This window comes from Natator depressus, chromosome 13 (assembly GCF_965152275.1).
Source record: "Natator depressus isolate rNatDep1 chromosome 13, rNatDep2.hap1, whole genome shotgun sequence".
Lineage (NCBI taxonomy): Eukaryota > Metazoa > Chordata > Testudines > Cheloniidae > Natator > Natator depressus.
In genome coordinates this window covers 2384861-2412359 of record NC_134246.1, presented here as the reverse complement: position 1 = coordinate 2412359, position 27499 = coordinate 2384861, and the positions used below count along the sequence as shown (strand labels likewise).

Genomic DNA, 27499 nt, shown 5'->3' with positions numbered 1-27499 from the left:
AGGTCAGGCTTAACAAAGCCCTGGCTGGGATGATTTAGTTGGAGATTGGTCCTGCTTTGAGCAGGGGGTTGGACTAAATGGCCTCCTGAGGTCCCTTCCAACCCTACTATTCAATGAAAGAAGGCCTGGTATTACGTGTTTCTAGCTACTGGTACGTACCCTGTGCTCCCTTGGCTAATAGAGGGAGAGACCTCAGGTTTCAGGGCAGGGTCTCTTCCTTCTCAGATTTACCCCAACAGAGGTATCCAGTATTGCCAATGCCCACTGGTGCGGCTACCACCTCTCTGTCCAGCTGGGGGCCCATCAACCAGCGTAACAACGGTGACAGATTGCCATCATTACGCTCCAGGGTTAACCACACAGGGCCGCGAACGGGAATATGTCACGCTGGGCTCCCTGTACCCTCTGCTGCCCTCAGTAAAGATGGCGCCGAGTGTTACAGACCTGCCGCCGGGCCTGAGGCTGAGCCCTGCTGCCCTCAATAAAGATGGCGCCGAGGGTTAGACACCCGCCCGCCGGGCCTGAGGCTGAGTCCTGCTGCCCTCAGTAAAGATGGCGCCGCAGGCAGTCCTGTCCCCGGAGCTGGGCCCGCTGTCGGTAGCTAGGGCATGGGGCGAGGGAGCGTAGCCCCGCGGAGGCAGTGCCTATGCTCGGCCGGGGCCTGGCCTCGGTCTTTCTTCGCTCCGCCTGGAGGGCCCGGCCCAGATCCCGGCTGCCCGGAACCGGCTTCCTCCGCCCGTCGCCGTCTCCATGGTGATAAACTTCCCCAACCAACCACGAACTACTTCCGCTTACGTCTGTCCCGACACGTGGATCCAAGATGGCGGCATCGGGGGCCACGGTAAGCGGAGCGGCGCGGACGGTCCCTGTCAGGGCTCGGTACCAGCCTCCCCGGGGCGTCAGCGGCGCCCGAGCTCCGGGCCCGACCACCCTGCCCCGCCCCGGGGCTTGTCCCGGCCTCTCGCTCCGGGGCCTGAGCTGGGCGGGGGCCGGGGCCCCGGGACGGCTGTGGCGGGGCGAGGGGGGAGTTTCGAGCCCTGGCTGGGGGGCAGGCGGGCGCCGGAGGCTCGGCGGGGGCGGGTCTTTCGCCGCCCGGGTGGGGCCTGAGGCTGCGGGGAGCCTGGGACCGGGCTGGCTGCTGGGCTCGGTACTGCCGGGGCGGGGGGCCCATTGAGGCCCCGAGCTGAGTGGTGGTCCCGGGGGGGGGGGGAAGTATGCTGAGTTTCGAGACTTTGGGGGGTTGCTTTGAGGACCCGGGCAGGGCGTTGCTGAAGGAGAGAAGGTGCGGGCGCTGGGGCCCCGGGCTTGGTCGGGGCACTGCTTTAATTCTGCGGCGTAACCCGGCTGCTTGCTGGGGAGTCACCGCTTCAGCAGCTCCCAGAACACCCTCTCTCACAAGCGTCTCCTGAAATGAACCTAGCTGTCCGTGGGATTTGTCCCCTGAGTTGATCACACAGAGCAAGCGGCTCTAGCCCGAAATAACTGTTCTCCCTTGAATTCTGCTTCCTCTAACTGTGTGAAATAAACACCCTTCGCATGTGACACTGACTTGAGCCCTGTGCCGATGCAAACTCTGCACAGGCCAGGCTTTAACTCAGGAAAGCCTGAAACGCGTTAGGCCTTTTATGCTGGTTGGGGGGTAGCAGCACTTTCTCTAGCCCTCTTAGCTCTGTGGTTCCTGTTACAAGGAATAATCCTGAGTCTAGTAGAATCACAGAAGTTGTAGGTGGGATAAACTCGTTACTTTGTCTTGACTAGGAACAGTGGTCGTGTTCAGGTTGAGCTTAGTTAATAAGCGTTAGAGCCCAGCCTTGGGTCGGGCATTTGACTGGTCCAAAAATAATGACCAAATATTGTCAAAAACAATCAAATATTTTAAAGCACTAAGTTATTAGAACAATAAAACAGAAAAAATAAGATTGTATGGTCTCCAACAGGCTTAGCCTTAATTAAATACTTATGACTAATTACAAAAAACAAGTTAGTTAACTGAGTTATTTTAACTCAAAAATGCAGAACACAGTGAAATGAAGTCCTAAACAAAATGAAGGAATGGCATCATAGTGCAATCAAAGAGGTAGGTAGGCCGGCAGGCAGGCTGCTGCCAGGCATTCTTTTTGGAATAGTTGACAGTATTTGATTATGGTCAAATAGGCGGTCAGTTGATCTATGACCAGTCAGTTGATTGGCTTGCTAAGCCTAATCCAACCTAAACTTTTCCTAGTCAGGACAAACTTTAAAGTTTAAGAGTAGCAGCCGTGTTAGCCACAAGTCCTCCTTTTCTTAAAGTTTAAGTCATCGTATCTTCCCTACCCCTGCATGAGAGGGAGATGGGTGTGTTATGTTAAACAGGAAAGTTAGCATGGCTGTTGATGTCCTTATCACCTCCATTCACTAGCAGACTGCTTTGTGGAATGATTTCTCTGCTGCCCTGTTATTTTACATTTTATGCAAAAAGATTAGATTGTTGCTGTAAACATATTTCACAAAGGTGGCTTGTAGTTAAGAATTCTTGACAGAATTCAATATATCCTTTTGTGTTGGTTTTTTCCCCGTTCTAAGACAGTGGTTCTCATATTTACTCTGCAGAGCTGCTTCTTTCTTAGTGATGAACTGTCACAGTCTTCAAGGAGTCTTCCTGCTTTCGTAATCCAGTCTGAGACCTTGTTTGTTCTTTATGCATTAGACATGCATCTGATGAAGTGGGCTTTAGCCCATGAAAGCTTATGCTCAAATAAATTTGCTAGTCTCTAAGGTGCCACAAGTCCTCCTGTTCTTCTTGTTTATTCTGCACTTCAAAAAATACATAAACCTCCCCCTGTTCCACCACTACCAGTAGAGCCCCACAGTTGATAGGAACAATTCCAGAGCTAAGGCAGGCAAGGCTCCCGTGTCTCTTCCCACTGCGGTGTCTAAACCTGCCCCGGGCAGATCTAGATGGCATAGTGGTAAAATGCTGACGCCCTGTCTACACGAGCATTACCACTGGCAGTAGTGAATTGGAGATTTCCCCCCAAAAGCTAATACAGATACAGGTTTCTAGAGCGGTTTTTGACCAATACATCTTTTTTTGAAGCCCCTCTTTGCCTTTCCTACTTTGTGTCTTACGTGGTGCAGGCTGATACTAACATTGGAGGGGGTAATAAATACACTGGCGAACAAATCGAAAACACAAAGTAACTTGGAGACAATAGAGCAGTGTGGACAATTCCTAATTATTAGCTGTATAACTAACTTCCAGAGCTTCTAATCAGGTCAGGGTCCCATTGTATTGGGTGTTGTGCAAATATAAGACAGTCCCTGCCCAAAAGAACTTGCAAGCTAAAGCCCTGTATCTATGGACAGGAAATAAATAGATCAGCGATAAGACAGGAGGTGTGAGGATTGAGCCAACCAGCTATATGCATCACAAAGCAAAACTATTTTCATGTGTCCTCTAATAGTCTTAATACTATTTTGTATGGAGCCAAGCATTTTAGCCGACTCAGGTCGGATTGGGAGGGAAGTGTCCATCAGACCAGGTGGCCCACAATGTGAAAAGGTTGAACTGTTCTCGGTAATGGCAAAATTGAGAGTAGGACTCTTTTATGTAATCCACTTAACAGAAACATGGACTTAGGCCGAACACTTAGTGCCAGGTTTAACGGGGGATTATATTTGTGTGTCAAATATTAGTGCAAGTTGTAGTAATAAAACTAGATATGTATAGCCACCTTCCCTCCTTGGGTCCTGGAGGTCTTCACGAGCATTAGTTTATTACACCTCACAAAACATCCCATGGATGTAGGCCAGTATTACAGATGTGGGAAAAGAAGTCCGTGAGAAATCGGGTGACCTGCCTGAGGTGTCACCGTAAGTCAGTGGCCGTGCTTTTTTCTATCACTTAACGTTCTTTTGTGGAAGGATGCTCATACCGGTTCGGATATAGATCTATAGTGTGTGTGTGTGTGTGTGTGGCTTATACATGAGTGACATCAACATACTTTGTGGATACAAGTGTTGGGGCACTGATAGCTGGGAAGGGATGTGTGACGTGTTCTGTGTCGTGTTAGGGCCAGAGGATGCTATGGGAGATTGTTTAAAGATTCTTTGCATGGAAGTACTGGAATTTTCATCTATTTTGCTTCAGAAATCTATATTACCCTGTTTGTTCTTTCGCTGTGGAATTGTTCCTTTGCCCATTTAGAAGGCTGAGGCCTCTGGGCTCTTTCTTTGGTGTAACTTAAGTTGCTCAGAGGTGTGGAAAAGCCACCCCCCAGAGCGATATAAGTTACACCGGCCTAAGCACCAGTGTGGACAGTGCTGTGTTGGCAGGAGGAGCTCTTCTTCTTCCGCAGCTCAGGGAGGTGGAGTAATTATGCCGACGACGGGAGAGCGCATAGAGCGTCTGCACTAGCAGCAGTGCAGCTGTGCCACTGTAGCTATTCTAGTGTAGACTAGCCCTCTGTTTTGTGTAGAGGTGAGAGCACAGGAGGCTGTTAACAGCTCTCCAAGTGTCAAAGGGACAGTCTGCAACCAGCGTGAATACAGCATTTGTCTCCTTGCCAAAGGCTTTCAGTGGCTCCACTGAGTGCATGTGAAAGCTGGTCAGAAATGTAATAAAGATGAGCTTGTCCACACAATTGCCAAGAATCTAACAAGACTGCTTTAAAAATACTGGGACACACTACATAGGTTTCTCTTCTCTATTTTGCTGGCTTTTCTTCCAAACATGGCTTTGTGAGTTAAAAGGGGCCTGGCACTGCCCCTAGTATAGAGGCCGGAAAGATGCACACTAACTGAAAGAGCAGATCCCACTGATGTTTTTCCCTTTTGTTGTGTGTATGGTGTCAGTCACCACTGAGCTCCCCTCCCCCTCCATTTCCACCCTTTGAGTACACCTATAATATTATCACTGGGTTTGCAAGTGAACTTCGAAACTGTGGTCAGAAGGAAGTCCCAAAGCAAGCCCTGTGTAGTGCCTGTGATACGACTAATGTTACTGCCATCTGAGGTTAGCCTGTGTGAAATATGGTCCTGGTCTTGGTGCTGTCCCCAGTAGACGCTGCTTGCTGGCAGTCTTGGCAGAGAGGCCACTGCTTTGAAAGGGCTTTGAGACTGGCTTTTTCACCCCCCTGGAGATAGTCCCTCCAGATTAGGTTTGAGGCATGTTGGCAGACAGGCATGGAGAGAAGCTTGCAGTGTATTTGTTCTGTAGATAAACTGTGGAACTCAGTCTCTTGTGTTGGCATCTTCAGTGGCTGTAAATTCTCTCACACTGTGTGCATGCGCTTTTTAAAATATAATAAAAACATCTAGTAAGCTCCTGTCTAGCCAAGACGCAGGCAGGGGGCTCAGCTATAGACAAGTGTCTGTTTTGGAAAGCACTAACAGATTCACAGATTAACTGGTGGCTGTTCTTAATGACTTCATAAATTAGATTCATAACCGTCACTGGAACTTCCTGCTGGAATTGTTTGCTCATATTAAGTCTGGTGATTATTCAGAAGGAACTTCTTGGAGAGAATTTGGCATGTGACTCTGCCTGATGCCATTCAGTGCTGAGTTTCACACTTGGAAGAACGTCACTTGTCTGGTGGGATGATTATTACATTGTGTAGTTGGGAGGACCTTGTTGACACACACCAGGAATTCCTGGTGGTGATGGGTTCACTTAGCCTCACAGCAATAAGGGAGTTCTCTCTCTGGTCTCTCTCCGTGAGATTTAACTTCCAGAATTCCTGTGCAGCTCTCTGCTTGTGGAGAGATCTTAGAAGTAGCCTTGTTTGAAAGAAAGTGCTGTTGCTTTTTCTGTGCTTTCCTCTCCATCATAGAATCATAGAATCATAGAATATCAGGGTTGGAAGGGACCCCAGAAGGTCATCTAGTCCAACCCCCTGCTCGAAGCAGGACCAATTCCCAGTTAAATCATCCCAGCCAGGGCTTTGTCAAGCCTGACCTTAAAAACCTCTAAGGAAGGAGATTCTACCACCTCCCTAGGTAACGCATTCCAGTGTTTCACCACCCTCTTAGTGAAAAAGTTTTTCCTAATATCCAATCTAAACCTCCCCCATTGCAACTTGAGACCATTACTCCTCGTTCTGTCATCTGCTACCATTGAGAACAGTCTAGAGCCATCCTCTTTGGAACCCCCTTTCAGGTAGTTGAAAGCAGCTATCAAATCCCCCCTCATTCTTCTCTTCCGCAGACTAAACAATCCCAGCTCCCTCAGCCTCTCTTCATAAGTCATGTGCTCTAGACCCCTAATCATTTTTGTTGCCCTTCGCTGGACTCTCTCCAATTTATCCACATCCTTCTTGTAGTGTGGGGCCCAAAACTGGACACAGTACTCCAGATGAGGCCTCACCAGTGTCGAATAGAGGGGAACGATCACGTCCCTCGATCTGCTCGCTATGCCCCTACTTATACATCCCAAAATGCCATTGGCCTTCTTGGCAACAAGGGCACACTGTTGACTTTTGTCAGATTTTGTCAGATTTTGTCGTGCCTGTCCCTTTGATGGGTTTATCACAATGGAACGGGGACAGTCGTTCTTGTCTGGCTATCCAACTTCAGAGTGTATACTGCTGCTCTAGCTGCTTGTTTTCTCTCTCATTTGCAGCTTAGTGGTTTTGTGAGAAACTAAATAATGAAACTTAGGGCTTGTTTATACTACCGCCCAGGATCGATCTAAGATATGCAACTTCAGCTACATGAATAGTGTAGATGAAGTCATCGTGCTTAGATATACGTACCGCAGTGTCTTCACTGTGGCGACAGCTGACACTCTCCCGTCAACTCTGCGTGCGCTTCTTGTTCTGGTGGAGTACCAGAGTTGACGGGAGAGTGCTCAACGGTCGATTTATCGTGTCTATACCAGATACAATAAATCGACCTCTGCTGGATCGATCGCTGCCTGCCAATCCAGCGGGTAGGGTAGACAAGCCCTTTGTCAATTATGACTCTCGTGCTTAAAGGTTTTCTATTGGGATCTGGAATTGTGTAACTCCATGGTACCACTTGTTGCCACATGGTGCAACTTCCCGGTACACCAATGGGATTTTCCATCACTAGAGTGATTTTTCTTTTTGAAATATACAATGGAGGTCTACTTTGATGTATCAATCAGAATGTCATGCAGATGTTTTAAGGCTCCTTTACATTGCCAAATTGGTGTAAAGGACAGTATGGCCTTATAAATGCTTACAGTGCTTTAGTGATTAGAACTGGTCTAAATTTCCTATCAAAATGTGCTCCATGAACTGTTTGCTACTGACTTTTTTGGTCAGTAGCCAATATAAATTGTGAGTTTGATTCCCCAGCCCTCACTTGCTTTTCTGTTGCCTGTGATGTAACACTGAACATATGGCTGCATATATTTGTTGACTAATAACTAGAAATAAAGAGTCAAACCTAGCTACATTACTATTAGGCAAGGGGGTTTGGGGATTTCCTCCAATGCTCTCTACTCCCATTGTATTGTAGTTTAAATAAATTACCAAAATAATTGAAACCAGAGTGATTATATTGCATTATTTTGACAAAATATGCAGAATTTTAAAATATCGTGTACAGAATTTTAATTTTTTTTGGCGCAGAATTCCCCCAGGAGTAAAGTAAGCAGAGTTGTTTTTTTAAGGAGGCAGGACACAGTCCTACAACCTTTTACTCATTTAGCTTCCAAAGAAACCTAAAGGAGTCTCACATGTGGAGGAACTGCTGGGCTAGGCCTTGGAGTTGAGCAGATTGGTTGGCACATGTCCATATTGTTGCAGCTATGTTTCTTTTTTGTCTCAAAACAAGGAAGCAGACCTGCAAATGTGAAAGCAAAGGTCCTGATACCAGCATTAACTCCTTCCATTGTACATGCTGCATGTTGTTGTTCATTGGACAGCTATGCCAGGAATCTAAACTGGAGAATTCCGTAAAACCCCACCTGTCTCCCTCCTCCTCTTTGTCCTCTCAGCTTCACCTTCAAGGCCTTGCACAATCTCATCTCTGCCTGTTCTGTACCTTTGCTCTTGTTCTCGCCTCCCAGTCCTCTCTCCTTAAGGTTCTCTGTATCTGCAGCTCTCAGCTTCACACCACCTTTCTGGCTGGCCCTTGCACCTTCTGTCAAATGTCCACTGAAGACCTGCTGCTTCCTCAAATCCTTCCTGTCATGCCTCCAGGCCTGTTCATTTCCTGAGCCACACCCTTGTTTTATCCAATTACATTGTAAGCTCCTCAGGGCAAGGTTTGCACCTTCCTCTGTTTTGTAAAGTGCAGGGTACGTTTCTGACACTATATAAATGTTAAGTGCAGTGGCTGTGACAGAGCTGGCAGCTGTGTGATGCAGAGCAAGGGTGATTTCTCCTCTTAGCGTTTTATCCACCTATGAGACCTTTTTCATCTTAATGGCACCAAACCAGGGTTCATGCAGAGGCTTACATTATAAAGCGTTTATTCTCTAGATTAGATTATTGGATTTGGGGAATATTAGTAAAGCTGTAATCTTGTGTTGCAGTTGAATGAATATGGGAAATCAGAGAACACCCCTGTATTTATTTGTTGTTGTGACAGGGTGTCTGTCCATTGCTTTGCTGTGCATCTCTGTTCGAGGTCCTTTCTGTTGACTCATGCTGGCAGCCAGAGCAGGTGGGGCCTATTAGATCAAAGGGTACAGAAGGCAGAGCGGAAATAGAGCCAGGTACAGAGGGGCTCTGTAGGGGAACATAGGAATAGCTAATTTCAGGAGGAAGCTTAGTCTGAGGTTTGTTACTTAAACTAATGATGAAGAAAACTCCGGGAAGGGGTAGGTATTTAGAGTGTGCTTACAGATATTGTAGTGCTTTATCATAGACTCACAGTTTGGGATAGATGTCCTCGCTTGTCCTCCTTGTTGTGAGGCTGTGCTTTGTCATGGCTGATGGGCAGTTGTGAATTTCCAGAGGCCAGCATCTTCTCCTCACTGCTCTGCACGGTGTCCACTGCCTCTGGCCAAAGAGGTCTGACTTGCATTAGTATCCTCGAGCCTGCCAATACAGCTTTTGTTGGACAGAGGCAGTGTGTAGCCTCTGCAAGATACTCCATCCTCAGAAGCAGGTGTGTCCTTCCTCCACAGTACTCCCAGGCCCTACTCACCCACTCCAGCAGCTAAACTCTGTCCCAGACTGTGATCCACCAGTGCAGCTTCTTCCCCTTTTCCTCGTCTAGCCCCATGTCATTTGGCCAGCCTGTTCCCTCTCTTTTCTATTTTCTCCACTCTCTTCCTGTTCTCTCTTGTGCTTCCTTTCACCACTTCCCCCTAGCCTCTGCCTATAGACATCGTGACCCCAGCAGAGTGACATGGACTTTGCTGCTTCTATAGGGAAACTGCACGGGAAAGTGTTGACCATAGATTTGTCTTCACTGGACTGTTAGCTCGAGGTATAACTTGAGTGTTGCCCCAAACCTGACCCCATCCCTACAAATCTCTAGCTTGAGTTAGGTGGTGCTTTAAACTCCAGCTAGTGGACCCATCAAGAGGCATGGGTTGATGCTTGAGTTTGCAATGTAGGGGGGGATGCAGCTACAGGTTATTCTCCTGAGGGCATTCTGTGAAGAAGAAAAATTCTGCACCAAAAAATAAAAATTTTGCACACAGTATTTTAAAATTCTGCAAAATTTTATTTGCCAAACAGCGTGGCATTGGGGAGCACAAGCCATGGGCTGCACAGAGGTGGGAGATCACTGTGCAGCTCCTCCCCGGGACACGGACTCAGTGGTGAGGCTGCACCCAACCCAGACATCGCGCAAGGACCGGGCCTGCCCCAGAAATACTCCAGGGCCATGCCAGGTGCACCAGGTGTGAGCAAGCAGGCTCAGAAAGGCAGGATCCATGTGTGGAGGGACGTAGTGTGGGGGTGATCCAGGTGTGGGTTGAGAGGGTCCTGTGTGTGGGGCAGTCTGGGTGCGGGCAGCTCAGTGGGGGATCTGGGTACAGGGGGGATCTGGATGCACAGGGGCTTGTTGGGGGGTTCTGGGTGCAACAGTAATAGGACTCTGCAGGGGGGTCCAGGTGAAGATGGTTGGGGCTCAGTGCGGGGGAGGTCTGGGTGTGTGAGGATAGAGCTTGGCAGGGGGGTCGGGGCATGGAGGGTTCAGTGGGGGGGGGTCCAGGTGCTGGGTTAGTGGGCTCAGTGGGGTGGGGATCCAGGTGCAGCTGGTTGGGGCTCGGTGGGGGTGGGGATCCAAGCACAGGTGGCTCATTGGGGTGGTCTAGGTGCAGGGGGATTGGGGCTTATCGAGGGGTTCTGAGTGCAGGGGCGGGAACTGAAGCTTGGTGGGAGGGTCTGTGTAGAGGGGGTCTGGATGAACAGGAGTTGGGCAGATGGGGGAGCAGCTCCCTGTACAGCGATTTTTTCCCCCTCCCCTGCAGCTGAGGAGCGATGGGTAAAGGAAGCTTAGGGGGAGGGAGTTTGCAGAACTTCCTGCAGCTGGGGGAGAAATCTGGGGGTGGGTCTGACCTGGCCCTGGATGCCGTGCAGGAGAAGAGGAAGTCCAATCAGACTAGCAGCTGAGCCCAGCTCTGGGTAGGACTCACCCCCCGGGTTTTACCCTGTCCTGCCCCATAGCAATTTACCTCTCTGCCAGCTGCCCTGGGCACCTGAAACTGTAGGCGCTGACTTCCCTTCTGCCCGAAGGGTGCTCGACCCCTGCCTCTTCCTGCCCCTGCACTGCCCTCGCCCCACCCCCATTCCACCCCTTCCCCAAAGTCCCTGCCCCACCCCGCCTTTTCCCACCCCAGTCCCGCCCCTGCCCTGCCTCTTTGCCTCCTTCCCTGAGCGTGCCACGTCCCCGCTCCTCCCTCTCCCTCCTGGAAAGTCCTAAGCGCTGCCAAACAGCTGTTAGGCGCCGGGGAGGCGGGCAGTGCTGGGAGGAGCGGGGACGCGGTGTGCTCGGGGCGGGGGGGGGTGTGTGGAGAAGGGGGGAGCCTGGCTGCCGGTCGGTGCAGAGCACCCGCTCATTTTTCCCTGTGGGTGCCCCAGCCCCGGAGCACCCACAGAGTCAGCGCCTATGCCTGAAACATACTGCTGGGGAGGGTCACATGACCACTGTTGTGGCTTCCCTTTGCTTCCCCATCAGAAAGTCATTTTTCTGCAGGGAAGCAAAGAAATCTGCAGGGAACACACATTCTGTGCATGCGCAGTGGTGCAGAATTCCCCCAGGAGTAAGGTTACAGCTGGAGTTAGCACCATTCATGAGCTGCTAATCAAATTGCTGTGTGCAACTCACGTGTTGAGTGAGAATGTTGTTTTGCAGTGTGGCTGCTCTTGTTTGAGCTAATTGTTGCAGGGAAGATAAGTCCTGTGAACAGCATCCCAGAGGTTGCTGCTGGAGAATTACTGAAGTGCAGTCCTGGCTAGTGCCGGGTCTAATATCCTGCTCTATAGCGAAACATGGAGTTACCAGGGTGAAGAATAATGTGTATTGTACTTGTATCAGCCTGGGGATTGTTACACACCTATCGGATTATGTAGTGTGCAGCAAGAATGTAAAGGTGGGGGGAGGTTTCAGATACAGCATGCCATGGAAAGGCGTCTTTGTCAGGAGTGGAATGAGAAAAATGGTGATGAGATCATCAAGTGTCCATGGTCAACTGCTTCAGAGCTCTTGTTATCCCAGATCTGTAGCACTTTGCTGTTCTGGGCTATAGTGTATTCCACCTAAGAAATTTGAAGCACTTTATGAATATTGAGCTTCACAACATGCGCCTGAGGTAGGTAGACAGGCAAATATTATCCCTATTTTAAAGATGGAAAAACAGAGGTGGGAAGTGACTTGCCAAGAGTCACAAAGTCAGGAATAGAACCCAGTTCTTCTGACTCAGTTGTACTTGAATTGCTAGACCATGCAGCCTTTATAAATGTCATTAGCGGACTGGGGATTTCTTGTCCACCATGTCACCTTTCTTCCATTGGGTTTTGCTCTGATGTGTGTCCCCCAGATGGTACAGCCGTGATATCTCTTTTCCTTTTCAGGAAAGGCCAATGTGTTTGCTGATGCTGCTTGCACTCTTTCATGAGACAAGCTCCTTCTATGTACCAGGTGTAGCTCCGATCAACTTCCACCAGAAGGATCCCGTAGAAATCAAGGTAGGATGGATTTCACAGGAACAAAAATGGCAAGAGGGAACACATTTATTTATAGCACAGTAGCCAAGTGGGACTACCAAAGTCAAGCTTTGGAATCTTGCCTCTAAAATTCAGTGCTCATGTAAAATGTCAGTAAAAAGGGGCTTCTGGACCATACCTGTCCTCCTCCTCCTCCTCCTCCCCCCTCAAAGTCCCAACTTATTTTTTTATTCTCTTCAGTTTCTCTCTTTGGCCACCCATTTATTCTCTCAAGTATTTCTTTGAACCATGCAAACAGCTGCACCAGAATCCCTGCAGACGTCGCTCTGCTTGGCACAAGAGTTTTCCCAGCAGCATTGTTTACAAAGTGAAAGTAATCAAAACTTCTCTGTCTCCAATATTGTGCATGACATATGCATGAGGTAACTGAGTGAAACTGCCATCAGGGCAGTACTTGGGCTACAAGCAAAGCGTGAAGTGGCTGTGTCCTGAAGATGATGGGATAAAGCCAAGGATAGAACGAAACACTTTCAAGTTGTTAGTTCAAGTCAGTTCTCACGAGCTCTCTCCCCATGCCAGGAATAAACTGAAATCCACAATATGCCCCCACATCCTTCCTCCAGACCTCAAACGCCCACGAAGATGGCAAAGGTTGCCGACACTCCCACACAATGTTATTAATACCCAACTCTGGAACTGCGTCTATCCTGCTGGGAGAGAGTTCAGACTTGCTTTCTAGACAGAAACAGTCCTAAAGCCATTTATTTATTTATTCTAAAGCTGTGGGCTAAATTGCTTACAGGGCATCCAGAAAAGTAGATGTCTGTGGGGATGTTGGGGTTGTCTAGTCATATACCAAGCACAGTGCAACTCACTTTCTGGTCACAAATCCCCTGACCCAAGCTATTTTAAGCGAACAAGGCTAGCTTGGGGCTACAGTAAAATCACAAAGTAGCCTCAGGAGGAATTGGATTGGAATAGCAACTCTCAAAAGGATTTCAAAAGCTACATGTGTCCTCCAGCAATGAGACCAGTTGGCAAATCTTCCTGTACGTTTCCATAAGTGAGGTTGGCTTCAGTTACAAACAGCTCCTGTTTATCAGAACAGATGTGCCCTTTATACTGGATCTCTGCACCTCAGTTGTGCCCTACATTTTTGTGGGTGCCCACCAGCAGTATTCAGTTTTGTCAGTATCTGTTGTCTTCAGAAGCAGCTTCTGCTCAACTCATCATATAGGATTGAGGACATGACTAGGGCCTGGTCTATACTACAAACTTTTGTCAGCACAACTGTGTTGGTCAGGTGCACAGAGGGTGATCTCTGACCACAACTGTGAGTAAAAGCATCCACTGTAGAAACAGTTCTTCCCGCAAAAGTGCAATTTTGCTTGGATGAGCTTCCTCCACCCTGGGAGTGCTCTGCCAGGATAGTTATACTGGCAAAGCGCACCTTGTGTAGAGCTGGCCTAGGATTTTTCCAAAGGCAACGACAGTGGTCACACCAAACCATTTTCACAAACTTGTGACCCATTCATGTGCTTCAGAAAATAGGCGTGGGAGAGATTCAAGAGGACTGTAGTTATAGGGGAGTGACACCCAAACTATATTGGGCTCATCTGCGTCAGGTATTTCTTTGCTACTTAAAGATGGGGCTGCTGCAGCAGATACGGCACATAGAACTATTAATAGGCTGCAGAGGTGAAGAAGTCTGGACTTAACCATAACTTCCATGTCCCCTTTCCTAGAACAGGGCTCCAAATAAAGGCTTGGAACTAATGTATCTGGGTATCTGCGTGTCTTGTGAAGAAGACACTTGCATGGTAAAATTTGAGAGGGATACCCTTCTATTATACACAGTGGAGTTCACTCCCCCACTGCTGCCCAACCAGCCCCTTACAAACATTTCATACTCAATTCTGGCTCTCTGGTGCCCTAGTTAACTTTGTGATCGTTTCTGTGCTTAAGAGAATTGCTCCACTAAGCCTGATGTAGCTGGTGGAGTTGGTAACCTTACAGACTTCAGTTACTGGAGCAGGTATTTCCTACGCTTAGTGGATTAATTGTTTGGTGGTGGTGGGAAGGGCAGTTCAGATTGGCTTTTCCCCCACTGAGACTATCTTAGATAGTGTGTTTCCCTTTGAAATTGGTGTTCTGAATGAGACTTCAACTTCCAACTGATGTAGGAAGCATAGGAAATGGTCTGAGTTTTTAGCGGGTCACAGAGGGGAAGATAACAGCTGCTTCTTTCTTCAGGCTGTGAAGCTCACCAGTTCACGAACCCAGCTGCCATATGAGTACTATTCATTGCCTTTCTGCCAACCCAACAAGATAACGTACAAGGCTGAGAATCTGGGTACGTACCCATCATACAGCATGCTCTCTGTATGTAAATATGTTGCTGTCTAGGCCCGTGCAATCTCATAGGCTGAGCAATAGCAGCACCTGTACTTGGAACACAGTAATATTTGCAGCCCTACCTCTTGCATGGTATGGGTGTGAGTGACTCCAGTGTGTGCATTTTAAGTGGGAGAAATAATTGCAAATGCAGCCTATGATAACCTGTGACTTAAAAGAGGAGAGGCGCTCTCCAGTGTACCATGCTCTTCTTGCTAGTTGATTAGAGGCAGCAGCAGGAAGCTGGAATTCCCAGTTAGCCAAGAAGTGATGGGAAATGCTTCTTTGGCGGGTTCTTATTTCTGTGGGTCCATCAGACAAACAAGACAAGATCCTTGCTCCAAACTATCCTTTCGCATCTCTTTCCATACAGTCAGCATCTGCTGTAACCTCTCCAGCTTCCGTAAGGCTCTGCTGTCCACACTGTAACTCACTAAAGCTGCCCTCATTGCTCCATGATAAACAGCATGCTAGAAACCCGATGGCAGAATCAGTGTTGCTTGATAATGGTATCCCTCACTCCTTCCATTGTGTCTCTGTTTCCCAGGTGAGGTTCTGCGGGGGGACCGGATAGTAAACACGCCATTCCAGGTCTTCATGAACATAGAGAAGAAATGTGAGGTTCTTTGCAACTTTCCCAACAAGCCAGTCACCCTGACAGTGGAACAGAGCAAGCTGATTGCAGAGCGTATCCGAGAGGATTACTATATCCATCTGTGAGTTGCCACTGAATCTCACTGTGACAGGGTTGGGTTGGAATCGCTGCGCTGTGGGCTGGTTTGATTTGAAAATGTTGTGTATTTTCAGTATTGCTGATAACTTGCCTGTGGCCACACGGCTGGAGTTCTATTCGAATCGTGAGGAGGAGGAGAAGAAGGAAAAAGACGTGCAGTTTGAGCATGGATACAGGCTTGGTTTCATGGACAGTAATAAGGTAACCTGTGCTTGAAGCTTCCTGTATAAAGCCTCTGTGGGATCCCTGAAAAAGCCTGTTCTGGAGAACCTTGTGGGCCTCCTTCAAAAAGTATAAAGTGCACCATGTTAGATGCTGCCACCAGGTGCGAGGGCTGGAACTGCTGCTGAATGGCCGTATGCAGGACGGAAATATGGTATTTTAGATCCTCAGGCCTAGGCGATGTCTTCACTTAAACCACTACAGCAGCATAGCTGCCATGCCGCTGGAGCGCTTCAGGGTAGACACTCACCACAGGGATGGGAGGGTTTCTCCTGTCGCTGGAGTTAATCCACCTCCCAAAGAGGCAGTAGCTAGGTCGACGGAAGAATTGTTCTGTCAACCTAGCGCTGTCTACACTGTCAGCTTCGGTACGTCACTCGGGGATGTGGATTTTTCACACCCCAGAGCAAAGTAGCTGAATCAGACTAATTTTCTAGTGTAGACCGGCCCTGAGGGAATGGAAAAAGGAGTTAGAGAAATGGTGTGGCCTATGGATTAGGGGACAGGGAGCCAGGGCTCCTGGGATTCATACGTAGCTCTGCCACTGATTCACCAGATGACTGTGAGAATGCTTTGGGTGTCAGTGTCCCCCTCTGTAAAGTAGTGGTAGTTACTTCCCAGGAGTGCTGTGAGGATTATCTAACGCTTGTAACTTGCCTTGAGCTCCTTGTATAAATGCCACTGAGTATTTCTCACAGTATTTTTATTAACAAAAGGAACTGGCTGGAATACAATCATGGAGAGTGTATTAATTCAGTTTAGAGAGCAAAAATCAGAATTCACTTGAGTAAAATCCAATTGTTTAAGTGTGACGCAAACAAATATGCTTAAGGAGGTGGGTAATATAATAGTAGGGAAAATAAAAAGACATTGGTCAAGTTATAAGAACAGCCACCTGGCTACTTTGTGGAGATTTCAGACTTGTATGCAGTTATATGTGTAGTTTGCAAGCACAATTACCATTATTGCATTGCGTCTGCAGTGACTGCATGTGCCAGTAGCCAGCTATGTGCCTGACTCATCATTTGTTCATGCGCGTGGTGTAATTGTGTGTGCAGTTGCACATGCACTTCTGATCACTGGGAACCTTTAAGCTCTTATGGATGAGGGAAGCCTTCTGTACTTTTATGGAGCTGCTGTGCTTTGCCCATGTATGATCGGGGATGCAGTTGCCTTGAAGAAGCATGTGACAGCCAGGACCCCCTGCAGTATATGTATTTGGTGTACTACAGAAACATTGTAGAGCAGTAAGTTCAAAGGAGCACCTCTTGCTAGTGGAGTCGTACCATGCAAAATGCTGTTGAACGGTTGGCTGGATTCTGCCCCTTAGAAGATCGCTGGTCGCCTGATCTGAAATGGAGTGAAACATGGTCGTTCCTATTCTGATCAAAAGCCTGAGATAGTTACTGAGAAGAGAGATCCTGTTCCTTCTCTCTGAGAGCTCAGAGAGAAATAGAGTGCAGCCTTGCTGTGTAGCCCAGATTATCTGAGGCTGTTGGAGTCCTTAACCTTCTGGGGAATGTGCAGCTGTTGCCCCAGGTGTTGTCCATTTCTCCCTTGGGCCACTAACACTTCTTTTTTTTAATGTCAATCTGTTTTAGTTCTACCTGCACAACCACCTCTCCTTCATCCTTTACTACCACAGAGAGGAGGTGGAGGAGAATCAGGAGCCCACCTACAGGGTTGTGCGGTTTGAAGTGATTCCCCAGAGCATTAAACTTGAAGGTAAATTATGTAGTCTATCCTGGCCTGTAAGGGTGGCAGCAGAGCTCCCTACAGTCACTGCCACCTGCATTGCAGGTCCAAAAAGGAACCTAAATCCCAGGTGGCAAGTTCCAGTTGAAAAGCAGACTTGGACATTGGACTGAGGGATTTTGAAATATGCCCCAGTAAATAAAAGCACCTGCTCTGATACAAAAGCAGTGGGACATGTGCTTGAAACTGAAATGAACCACATGAGAAAACTGATCAAAGGAAATATAATTTTTGCATAATTAACCTGTGCAACTCATTGCCATCAGCTTTCACTGAGGCTAACACGGTTCAAAAAGACAGCAGACATAGACATTTATATGGATAAGGAGAACGTCCACGGCTACACTGGATGGAATTTTAAAAAAATTCTTAGATGGTATATAAGTCTACCTGTTTCAGGGCATGAGCAACCTCTTGCTGTTGGGGGTTGGAATGAAACTCTATGGGTTCTGTTATCCTATGCACCTTCCTAAGCAGTGTCAGATATCAGACCCTGTTGGAGACAGGGGATGGAAGTAAATGGACCTTGGTCTGATCTAGTATGCTAATTCTTATGATCCTGCTACCTCCCTGGGCATGGGAGGAGGTGGGGGGTTGATGGGTCTTCAGTGTTTCTGGTGGAGCTGAGGATCCACCTGCTTATTTCTCTTCCAAATGTCTGTCTTACGAGGCTCTGTCTCTATAGCCTCCATCTTTCCAGCTAAGGAGGGGCCTAGCCAGGGTTCCTTTCAGGGTGTGTGAATGCTGGTCGTTTATTGGCTGGAAGGATAGCTTTTGAACAATGCAGAGCTGTGCTCAGCCACCAAGGGAGGGAACTTGCTGTCCCCTCAGTGCATTCTGCTCTCTTCGGTAAGAACAAGACTGTGCCTTAGATGTCTGGGGGAAGCTTGATTGCCCTTCCCTTTGTGTGGCGGAGGGAAATGCTAATGTGGTACATACAATGTGTGGATGTTTTCTCCCGTAGATCTGAAGGCAGATGAGAAGGGCACTTGTATACTGCCTGAAGCTGCAGGCTCAGCCCCTCAGGAGATAGATCCCACTAAGAAGAACCAGCTGCTCTTCACGTACTCTGTCCACTGGGAGGTGAGGGAGTAAGGAGGGACTTGGCTGACCTGTACCCTGGGATGAGGGAGGACCATGTGCTGGGCTCCAGAAAGAAAAGTGTCGTGGGTGTCCGTGTTGCAGACAGGGGAGTAATGAATGGTGCACGGGTACAGTGTGATGAGCAAGTAGGGGGAGCTGATGGCTTTTGGGGTGTCTTATCAGTTTCCGAACATGCTGTTCTGTTCCTCCAGGAGAGTGACATTAAATGGGCTTCTCGCTGGGACACCTACCTGACCATGAGTGATGTGCAGATCCACTGGTTTTCCATCATTAATTCAGTCGTGGTTGTCTTTTTCCTTTCAGGTGAGTGAGACCTTGGGGTGGGGGGTTAATCTCCCCATTGCTAGCCACTGGGGGTCAGGAACTTGTTTTAAACATCAGGGCAGGTCTGAATTCCCAAATAGGAGCAGTAAACAAAAAGTATTGCCAAGGGTCAGTTTGTGTAAAACTCCCACCCCAGGCAGCACCTTTTGGAGTCAGCCCTTGGCTCTTGTTTCTTGTATGGTCCAACTGGACTTTGTGGTGGAGGAGTCCATTCACGCTTTGACTTCTGCCACGCACCGTGCTCATGAGTATTGGTGTGCAACTGTCTCTGCCCCTTTGAGTTCCACAGCTTAGTAGGGAGACTGGGAACAAACCTGGAAAGACAACATGGCCTTGTTTGTGCATCGATACTATTCTTTGCCCTGAGGGCTTGATCCTGTGCTCGCTAAAGGCAATGGCAAAGCTCCAGTTGACAGTAGTGGTGCAGGAGTAGGCTCTGGGAGAGCAGCTGAGTTGCCTAAGTCATGTCGCTTGGGACCACGCACAGAAGGAATGAGCCAAGGAACTACGAGTCTGAGTTGTGCTTCTGTAGCATCTGGGAGAGTAGCATGGCAGGGTTACTTGGGAGCCTTATAACAATGTCTCATTCACTCTGGGTTTGTGTGTTTTAGGTATTCTCAGCATGATCATTATCCGCACTCTCAGGAAGGACATTGCCAACTACAACAAGGAAGATGACATTGTATGAAATATATCTATTCTCCTGGGGGGGAGCTGTGTAAAACCAGAACATGTGGGAAGGGGCCCTTCTCTGAAGACTCGATGCACTTCCCCCACCCCCACTTTGTTAGAAGCACTATTGAAGGTGGGAGGGGCAGCTCTGTAATAAACTGATGGGGAGGATAGGATGGTTAGGTGAGCTACTGATGCATTCAGCAGCTGAGCTGCTCAGCCAAGCTGCTGGGGGATCACTACCACTGACTTGATTAAACTCTTCCAGACTTACTGAGTAAGTAATTAGCTCAGTAAACACATGTCCTGGTATGTGACAGTCCAGATCTAAAGCTGTGTTTAGAGACCTTCAGTTTAAAACCCAAAAAGAATGCAGGATCTCTTGTCAGAATGATGGAATCCCTGAAAGGGAATTGGTGTTGGGAGAGTGTGACATCCTGAAGGAGCCTGTGTTTCCATTTGGGTGATAAAATCTTAATGCCCCTTTTCTGGTTTTGCTACAGGAAGATACAATGGAGGAATCTGGTTGGAAACTTGTGCATGGAGATGTCTTCAGGCCTCCACAATATCCCATGATTCTCAGCTCGCTACTGGGCTCTGGAATTCAACTCTTTTGCATGATCCTGATAGTTATCTGTGAGTATCACCACTGGGTTTGAGCAGCCTTAACAGGAGGGGAAAGAGAATTATCTGACTTATATAGGCGTGATCACCAGCAGAGTTTCAGCAGCTGGTGGTACTTGCCCTTGTCTTGGTTTGAGCCTCTTCATTTGCTGGCTATGTCCTGTTTCAGGGCAGATTCAGACTACAGAGCCATACTCAGTAGTTCCAGGTTTGTAGGTGCCTTTCCCTAAGGAAAGAACCCATATTTTTCTATGTAGTGTCAGCTGGTTTTGAGTGGTTTGGATGCTGGGGTCCACCTGTGATCTGAGAGCTCTGTGTTGGGCTGGCTGGTGGGGTTGTGGGCAGACTCTAAAAGGTAAAGCACACACTGTCTTCCTGAGCTGCACCTGTTAACGTGGTTAGAAACACTAAGAGGTTTGACATGTATTGCTCCTATTTGAGACCAAAGCCTTGGCGCTGCTTGGAAGGGTCTTAACTCCCTCCTTGTCTCTGGTCACCAGAGGCTGTTGGTCTCAGGTATGACCTGAGAAAACAAGTTCTGTGTGGGAGGTGAAGCGATCCCAGGCTGCTGGATTCTCCATGGTGCGAACCGGGGTTCCTCTAGTTAGTGTTCGCTAGAGCACGTCCATCGGTTGCCACCTTTCTCTTGTGTTTTGCTTTGCAGTTGTTGCCATGCTGGGGATGCTGTCACCTTCTAGCCGGGGCGCCCTGATGACTACAGCCTGCTTTCTCTTCATGTTCATGGGGTAGGTGTGTCTCCTGCCCTTATGCTGGGATGCTGTTGCCTGTCAGTTAATGGGAGATAACCTAGCTTCTCTCCTGTTTTCCATCCCAGGGTTTTTGGTGGGTTCTCCGCTGGCCGTCTTTATCGGACGCTGAAAGGCCACAGATGGAAGAAAGGGGCCTTCTGTGTAAGTGACTCTTGGAGTCTCTTTGCCATGTTTTCCTAAGGCAGAATACACTTGTTGCTTTTGGTAGCTGTTAAGCATCCTGCTGTAGGCATTGCTGGGCAGATGGGCATTGGCCAGCTGTATTCTATAGAGAGAAGCTGGGTATGAGGTTGGGGTCCTGGCAGCTCTGTGCGGGTAAATCCTGGCAAGAAAGAGGTCTTTTGGGTATGGATCACAATAAAGCAGAAGGGCATGGGGGTAGGATCTCAGGCATGCGTGAAGCAGAGGGCTATTTTTTTCTGCACCTAATTTACCCCAGTGATGGGCGCATTAAGATCACCTGGGGCAGTGATGACCAAACTTTTTGTCTTGTGCTCATGCCCTCGCCCCCTTTTACTGGTAATGGAATGTGTCCACACACACCCAGGCCAGGAGGGGTAGGAGGATGCCTCTGGGGGGGCATGCCCCACAGTCTGGGGACCAGTGACCTGGGGGATAACGAGCTCCCACTCTCTTTTAACATGTGCTCTTTCCCACAGACGGCAACCCTGTACCCTGGTGTAGTCTTCGGTATCTGCTTTGTCCTGAACTGTTTCATATGGGGGAAGCACTCCTCTGGAGCGGTATGTACCCACTTCTCCTTGCAAACCTGGCTGGGTAGGGTGCTCATAGGGTTCCTGGGAGGGCACTTAATCTCTGGGTTCCTCTAGTTTATGGAGGTGTCTGCAGTCAAGAGCTGGGCCTGTAATGGTGAGTGTTTCAAAGCAGGTTTAGGCTGGTGGGGTCTGGAATGCTGTTTAAAGGAAGTGTTCCAGCTGCAAATGCCCTGGTAAAGGGACTCCCCTTGGCTGTGCCCGTTGGGAGAGCGACAGTCTGACAAGCAAACACACAAAGGCAGGAACAGTTTAAAAAAGCAAATAAGTGCATGTTGAAAAGGATCTGCCTGCACACCCTGACGTGTTTTGAAGCTGTCCCTGGACACAGGTGGGATGTGAGGAGGGCTCCAGGGAGAGGTAAAAGAATACCTGAACCTCAGGCAGGGTGGAGCCCAGACCAGCTGCATTTCCAGCTGTAGCTAAGATGCTGCAGGGGAGGTTGTTACCTGTGGGAAGATGAGAGAATGAGAGAGTAGATAAAACTGGCTGCTGTGGGACACAGCCTCTTGGATTTAGGTTCTAATTGCTCTGTCCTGTATGGTCAGTACTGAGTTGCTGTCTAAAAATGGCCAGAGCCTGAGTTCCTCCAGGATTCAGAGGGACTGGGGGTATCAGGATCTTCAGTTGTGGGGGAATCCATGCTCCCAGAAACAGAGCTAATTTAAAGCCAGAGAGAATGGTGGAATCTAAAGCATTCCCAGGATGTGACAAGGAGCCACCTCTGGTCCCTCACTGACATCCCGTGGTTGGTTGGTGAGCTGGACTTTGAAAAGCCTCATCTGATTGTTGGCACTGGTGAATTTAGTGGGTAGAATTGCTGGGACCCTAGTGGTGATGCTTGCTATGGTTCCAGGTTCCTTTCCCCACCATGCTGGCCCTGCTCTGCATGTGGTTCGGTATCTCCTTGCCCTTGGTCTACCTGGGATACTATTTTGGATTTCGCAAACAGCCATATGATAATCCTGTGCGGACCAATCAGATTCCAAGGCAGATCCCGGAGCAGAGGTGGTACATGAACAGATTCGTTGGGTGAGTTGCAAATGTGTCGTAAATCTGGTAGTTTATTAGACTCCAAGTCCCTCTGCCCACTGTACAAGGCAGCCATCTGGTGGTCTCTGGACATCACAGGTGAATTGTAGGTGTGTGGGCTGCCCCTCCCACTGCACTCCACTTTACTCATTGAAACATTGTGCTGCTTAGAGAAATAGTAAATGTACCCTGGTCTGTAGCTTAGTACCTCCTAACCACCTACCTAATGAGATTTATGAAGGCCAAGAAAGCAGGAATTGCTCATTTTAATTAATTGTGAGAGACTTATTCCAGCAGTATCCTTTGACCCTAAGTGTATCTGGGTTTGGGTGGTGGTTTTCTAATCTTTGAGTAAAGACAGTCATGTTTTGGTGGTAACAGAATTTCTCCCTCACTCATAGGATTCTTATGGCTGGCATTCTCCCTTTTGGAGCCATGTTCATTGAACTGTTCTTCATCTTCAGTGTAAGCACCAAATCCACCTCTTTTTGAAATAAGAATCCTACCACTGCTGCATTGTGCCTTTAAGGAGAGAGGGGTTATCCACCTGGAGTAGACCTATCTTGGTGTATGCATGCCGGGAGTGGGTAACTGCTTTGCTGCCCCTCTGGGGCCCTGTGAATGGGAAGCACTGGAGCGTAGGTCTTCCAGGCTGTTTTCTTGCTGGGACTCTTGGAAGATGTCGTGGGTTAGATTTGATCCTACAGAATCTTCTTGGGTTATTCTTGGCTAAGGACAGCCAGGGTGAAGGGATGCCTCACAGTTGCTACAAAAATTAGAAACCACAGGTGTGAAGCTTTTCAGAGGAGACCATTGCAGTTCCTTCCCATTTCTCACCTTCACATGGAAGTGACCAGAAGAAACTACAGGGGTCTTGTTACTGTGGAGAACAAAGACCTTCCCCATGAGCAAGAACCCTTATCTTGGGAAGGAAGGTGTCACCATGGTGGCTCTTCCCACCTCATACTGTGTACCTGCGATTGCCTGGCCCCTTTCCCTCGACTTTTCAGAGTCCAGGCAGCTATTTCTTGCCTAGCTTTGTGAATTTGCTCTTCCAGCCTAACGCCTTTCAAGGCATGTTGTAAAGTATACCAGGCTTCATGTATCTGCTAGACCCACCCTAGCAGTGAGCAAACCACTTACTGTTGCTTGGGTCAGCTGCTATGAAAAGTTAGATTGTCTATTGATTTGCACCAGCGTCTCCTGGTGCAGTGTTGTGTGAGGAACTTATACTGTCTTTGTTTCAGGCTATCTGGGAGAACCAGTTCTATTACCTCTTTGGCTTTCTCTTCCTGGTTTTTATAATCCTGGTGGTATCGTGCTCCCAAATCAGCATTGTCATGGTGTATTTCCAGCTCTGTGCTGAGGTGAGACATACCCCGTTGCAGTTTCAGTAGCGATCTGTGAACAGACCTTGTGTCTTTCAAGAAGTGCTATTACTTGATTGTTGCATCACCGCAGAAGCCTAGTCTGCTGATGTGAGGCCCAAGCTTATAAGGTGCTGAATGCCCTCAACTCCCACAGACTTCAGGGGGTGTGAGGTTGCTGAGCACCTTGCAGGATGGGGCCCAGACTCTTCCTCAAAGGAAGCTGTAAAGGAGAGGTTCAGGGAGACTCGTTTCAAGTATAATTTGTTCCTGGAGAAATACCTCCAATCTGCAGATATTTGTGGGAGAACTCTGTCTTGTTTCCCATGGCATATGCCACAACAGGGGCCTGGCAAGGGGCTGGCTTTCTGTTTCATTGTTCATTATTTGTTCTCTGATATACTTAAGACAATTTGGGAATGATTCATAGTAGTTTCTTCTTTGTAAGATGAATGAATCCCCAAACGGTGGTAACTTGCCTGCCTCAGGGGATAATTCCTACCCCATCTGGACCAAGGAGGCACTGTGGGTCATGTGTACGTAGGAGCCCAAGAGGGAAATGAAGTCCTTGAAATAATGCAGTCTCTCTCTTCTATCCCTGTCAGGATTATCGCTGGTGGTGGAGGACCTTCTTGGTGTCTGGAGGATCTGCCTTCTATGTACTGATTTATGCCATCTTTTACTTCGTGAATAAGGTATTGTCAGTCCCCGCTGTGTAAAAGCTCTATCTTCCCTAAGGGCATAGTAGACTTTGAAGAGAGAATACTTATTTGGTCATCTGGTTCTAGTCCATCCTCCCTGCCAGTGCATGGCTGTTCTCTGCAGTATCGTTTTTCGTTCATTGTCTAGTGCTCTTTTTTGTGTCTCTAGAGATGATTCTGTTAATTACACTATTCAAGTTCAAGAAGGTTCAGGTACTTGGAGACTCCGGTCTGTGCTCCATCCATCTGTGGGGAATAACATTTGCTTAATGTTCTCAAACCCTGCCTTGGGGGGATCATCCCCAGCTGGGGTGAAAATCCCAGCTATGACTTGGAGGGAGCTCCATCTTCTAAGGGGGGAGGAATTTAGCTTCCATGTCCAACTTATCCAGTGCTTTCTTTTCTCTCTGCTTCCCCCGACCATCCTCTTTTGGAAGAGGAAGAGGCCATTGACTGAGCTGGGGAGTTGACTCTTAACATCACTTTGTATTAAGGCTCACTTTGCTTTTTCTCATCTATTCTAGCTGGATATCGTTGAGTTCATTCCTTCCTTACTCTATTTTGGCTACACTGCTCTCATGGTCCTGTCTTTCTGGCTCCTCACTGGCACCATTGGCTTCTACGCAGCCTACATGTTTGTCCGTAAGATCTATGCTGCGGTGAAAATAGACTGAAGATGCACAGACTCAGCACAAAGCAGACACCTCTGTGTGCATTTCCTCCTGGAAAGGAAGAGGGGGATCCTTTCCCAGTTCTTTTACGGAAACAAAACCCAATGGGGGAGTGACAAGAGAAATAAATAACTCCTACTCATTTTGGAATGTAACTTTTGGCACAGCGTACATGGATTCTGGGGCTACTTCTGGGGGGAGGGGTGTGTAGATACCTTGCATTTTAACTTTATTATTTTATTCCAGTTTTGAGGGATTTTTAGCAGAAATACCCCTCTATGTAAGTAAGCCCCTTTTTTGCTCATTCATTCTTTTGTTTGTTGAATAACGAATGGATTTGAGACAGCAATGGAAACATTTGTGAAACTTTTTTTTCAGCCCTTATGGCACTTGGGTTCAGGGAGAGTCTTCAGACCAATAACACACAGGGTTTGTCTCCTGCTTTGGTTCTGCTTGGAAGAGGTGGAGGGTGCTTCAGTCCATGGTGAGCTAGGAGGATCTCAAAGGCTTCCCCTGCATGAATGCGTCTGGCATGCTTTGACTACAGTGATTTCAGTTCCAACTGGTTTACAGTTCCATGGAGGTGCCATTCAGAATCCGGCAAGTGCAATTTCATTCTGAGAGGGCTTGAGAACCGTAACCCTCTGCATCATTTCTCCCTCCCCCTACTTTTGGACAGCGTATAACATCCCAGATGCATAAACTGGAGGGGCTCAGAGGAGGGCAGGAGTGCTTCTCTTCTGGAATAGCTGACTCACCTTTCCTGGCAGCATGAAGAAGCAGAACATGGGAGTTGTACCAGAGCAGCGTAAATACTTGTTGATTCTAGAGCACAAGGCCCCGTACCCTGGAGAACATTTGAGATTGCCACATGGTTTTGTTCCATTAATTTCTTTGGCCATCTGAGGAAATGGGACAGCCCTACTAATTAGGAGAGGCCTCTGAGGTTAGATAAAGCCCTGTGTAGAGAAACTCATTACTGTGTTGCTTTAGTGCCAAGAAATCTCTGCTTCATTTTGGGGACATGTCTACTACAAAGTGCATAATGGCCAGGGGGAGATGGAGTGAGTGGTTCCTGAGGATTTCCTCCCACTTCTATTTCTTAAAGGGGAGGTATACATCCCACTTACTCTGTCTCTTGGCTGGTCCTGCTCTCCATTCCTGTCTCCTGTTCTCAGACACTGCCTCCTGGGAGCAGGGAAGATTCAAACCTCAGTAACCTGTATTCCGCTCTTCGCTACCAAATGTGATGAGCCCTCAGGAATAGCCCAGGAGTGCTACCTTATAGGGGGTTCCTCCTTTCCCATATCTGGATGCCTGGCTCTGGCCATGGGAGGCGCTTTTAAAAATACATTTGAATTTTTATTTGACTCATTTAAAACAAAACTATGGCCGCTGGCAAATCTAGGCCCAAATTGCAGTGAAGCCTTCCTCCATCCCCAGATCTATGGGGTGACTTTAGTCAGAACTATAAGAATTCTTTTTATTTCTTCAACAGGACAGGGGAAAAAAATCTCCAAATATTCTGCTCTGTCACAGGCGACAGTGATACGATTTAGACAGAACAGACGTAACTCCAAACAAAGCCTCTCTCTGTTGCTAACAGTGAGTCACACATATTTGAGGCTTTCTGTACCGTGGGTATCACCTTAACAGTCTGCATTGGGGCTGTGTAAATGGTTCTGAATTTTAATGGTGACCTTTTGCTCCCCAAGCAGGAAGAATGGAGAACTAGAATCCCAAACCATTCAACTTCTTCTCTGCATTGCTTCTCACCTAATAATCTTCAGTTACCCAGCCCGGAATCAAGGATGAAAAGGGGGCGGGGGGTATGGGATACACTAGTTGCGTGGTATCCTTAGTAATCTCTAATTTGAAATATCTTTCTCTCTCAGATTCTGGTTGATTTCCTAGTGGAGAGTTTCAGCCCGCAAATTTCTCTCCCCTCCCTCCCTCCCTACTGTTTTTTTCTGTATTCTACTTTGTATTTTTAATTAATGTATGTATTCTGTGTCCTATTGTAAATAAATATTCCATCGTCCTGTTGTCCTAGTGTCCTGTGTAAGCAGCCTTTCATGGTCTTCTCTCCCATAACATCTGTTTTGACCCGATCTTTTGTTCTTAAAAGACAATAAAGCTTGTTGTGTAATTGCAATAGGAAGTACAATGCAAATCTACTTAGGGAGAAAACCTCACTTTATTACTCCAGCAAACTTCACGGTAATGTTTAGGCTCTTCCCAGTGCAGCATGTTCTTCATACTGAGGGGAACTGAGGCACAATC

General features: G+C 47.9%; 1 protein-coding gene across 1 annotated transcript; it reads left to right on the top strand.

The window, feature by feature from the left end:
* The first annotated feature begins 725 nt into the window (after positions 1-725).
* Positions 726-27147, top strand: TM9SF4 (transmembrane 9 superfamily member 4). Its single transcript, XM_074969743.1, has 18 exons — positions 726-841; positions 11982-12095; positions 14328-14427; positions 15016-15184; positions 15276-15402; positions 17025-17148; positions 18143-18261; positions 18474-18585; positions 19218-19288; positions 19782-19914; positions 20567-20648; positions 20738-20813; positions 21332-21415; positions 22302-22477; positions 22879-22942; positions 23725-23844; positions 24450-24539; positions 25070-27147. Exons 1-18 carry the CDS (start codon positions 821-823, stop codon positions 25217-25219), a joined length of 1932 nt encoding a protein of 643 aa, XP_074825844.1. The 5' UTR covers positions 726-820; the 3' UTR covers positions 25220-27147.
* Positions 27148-27499: the final 352 nt, after the last annotated feature.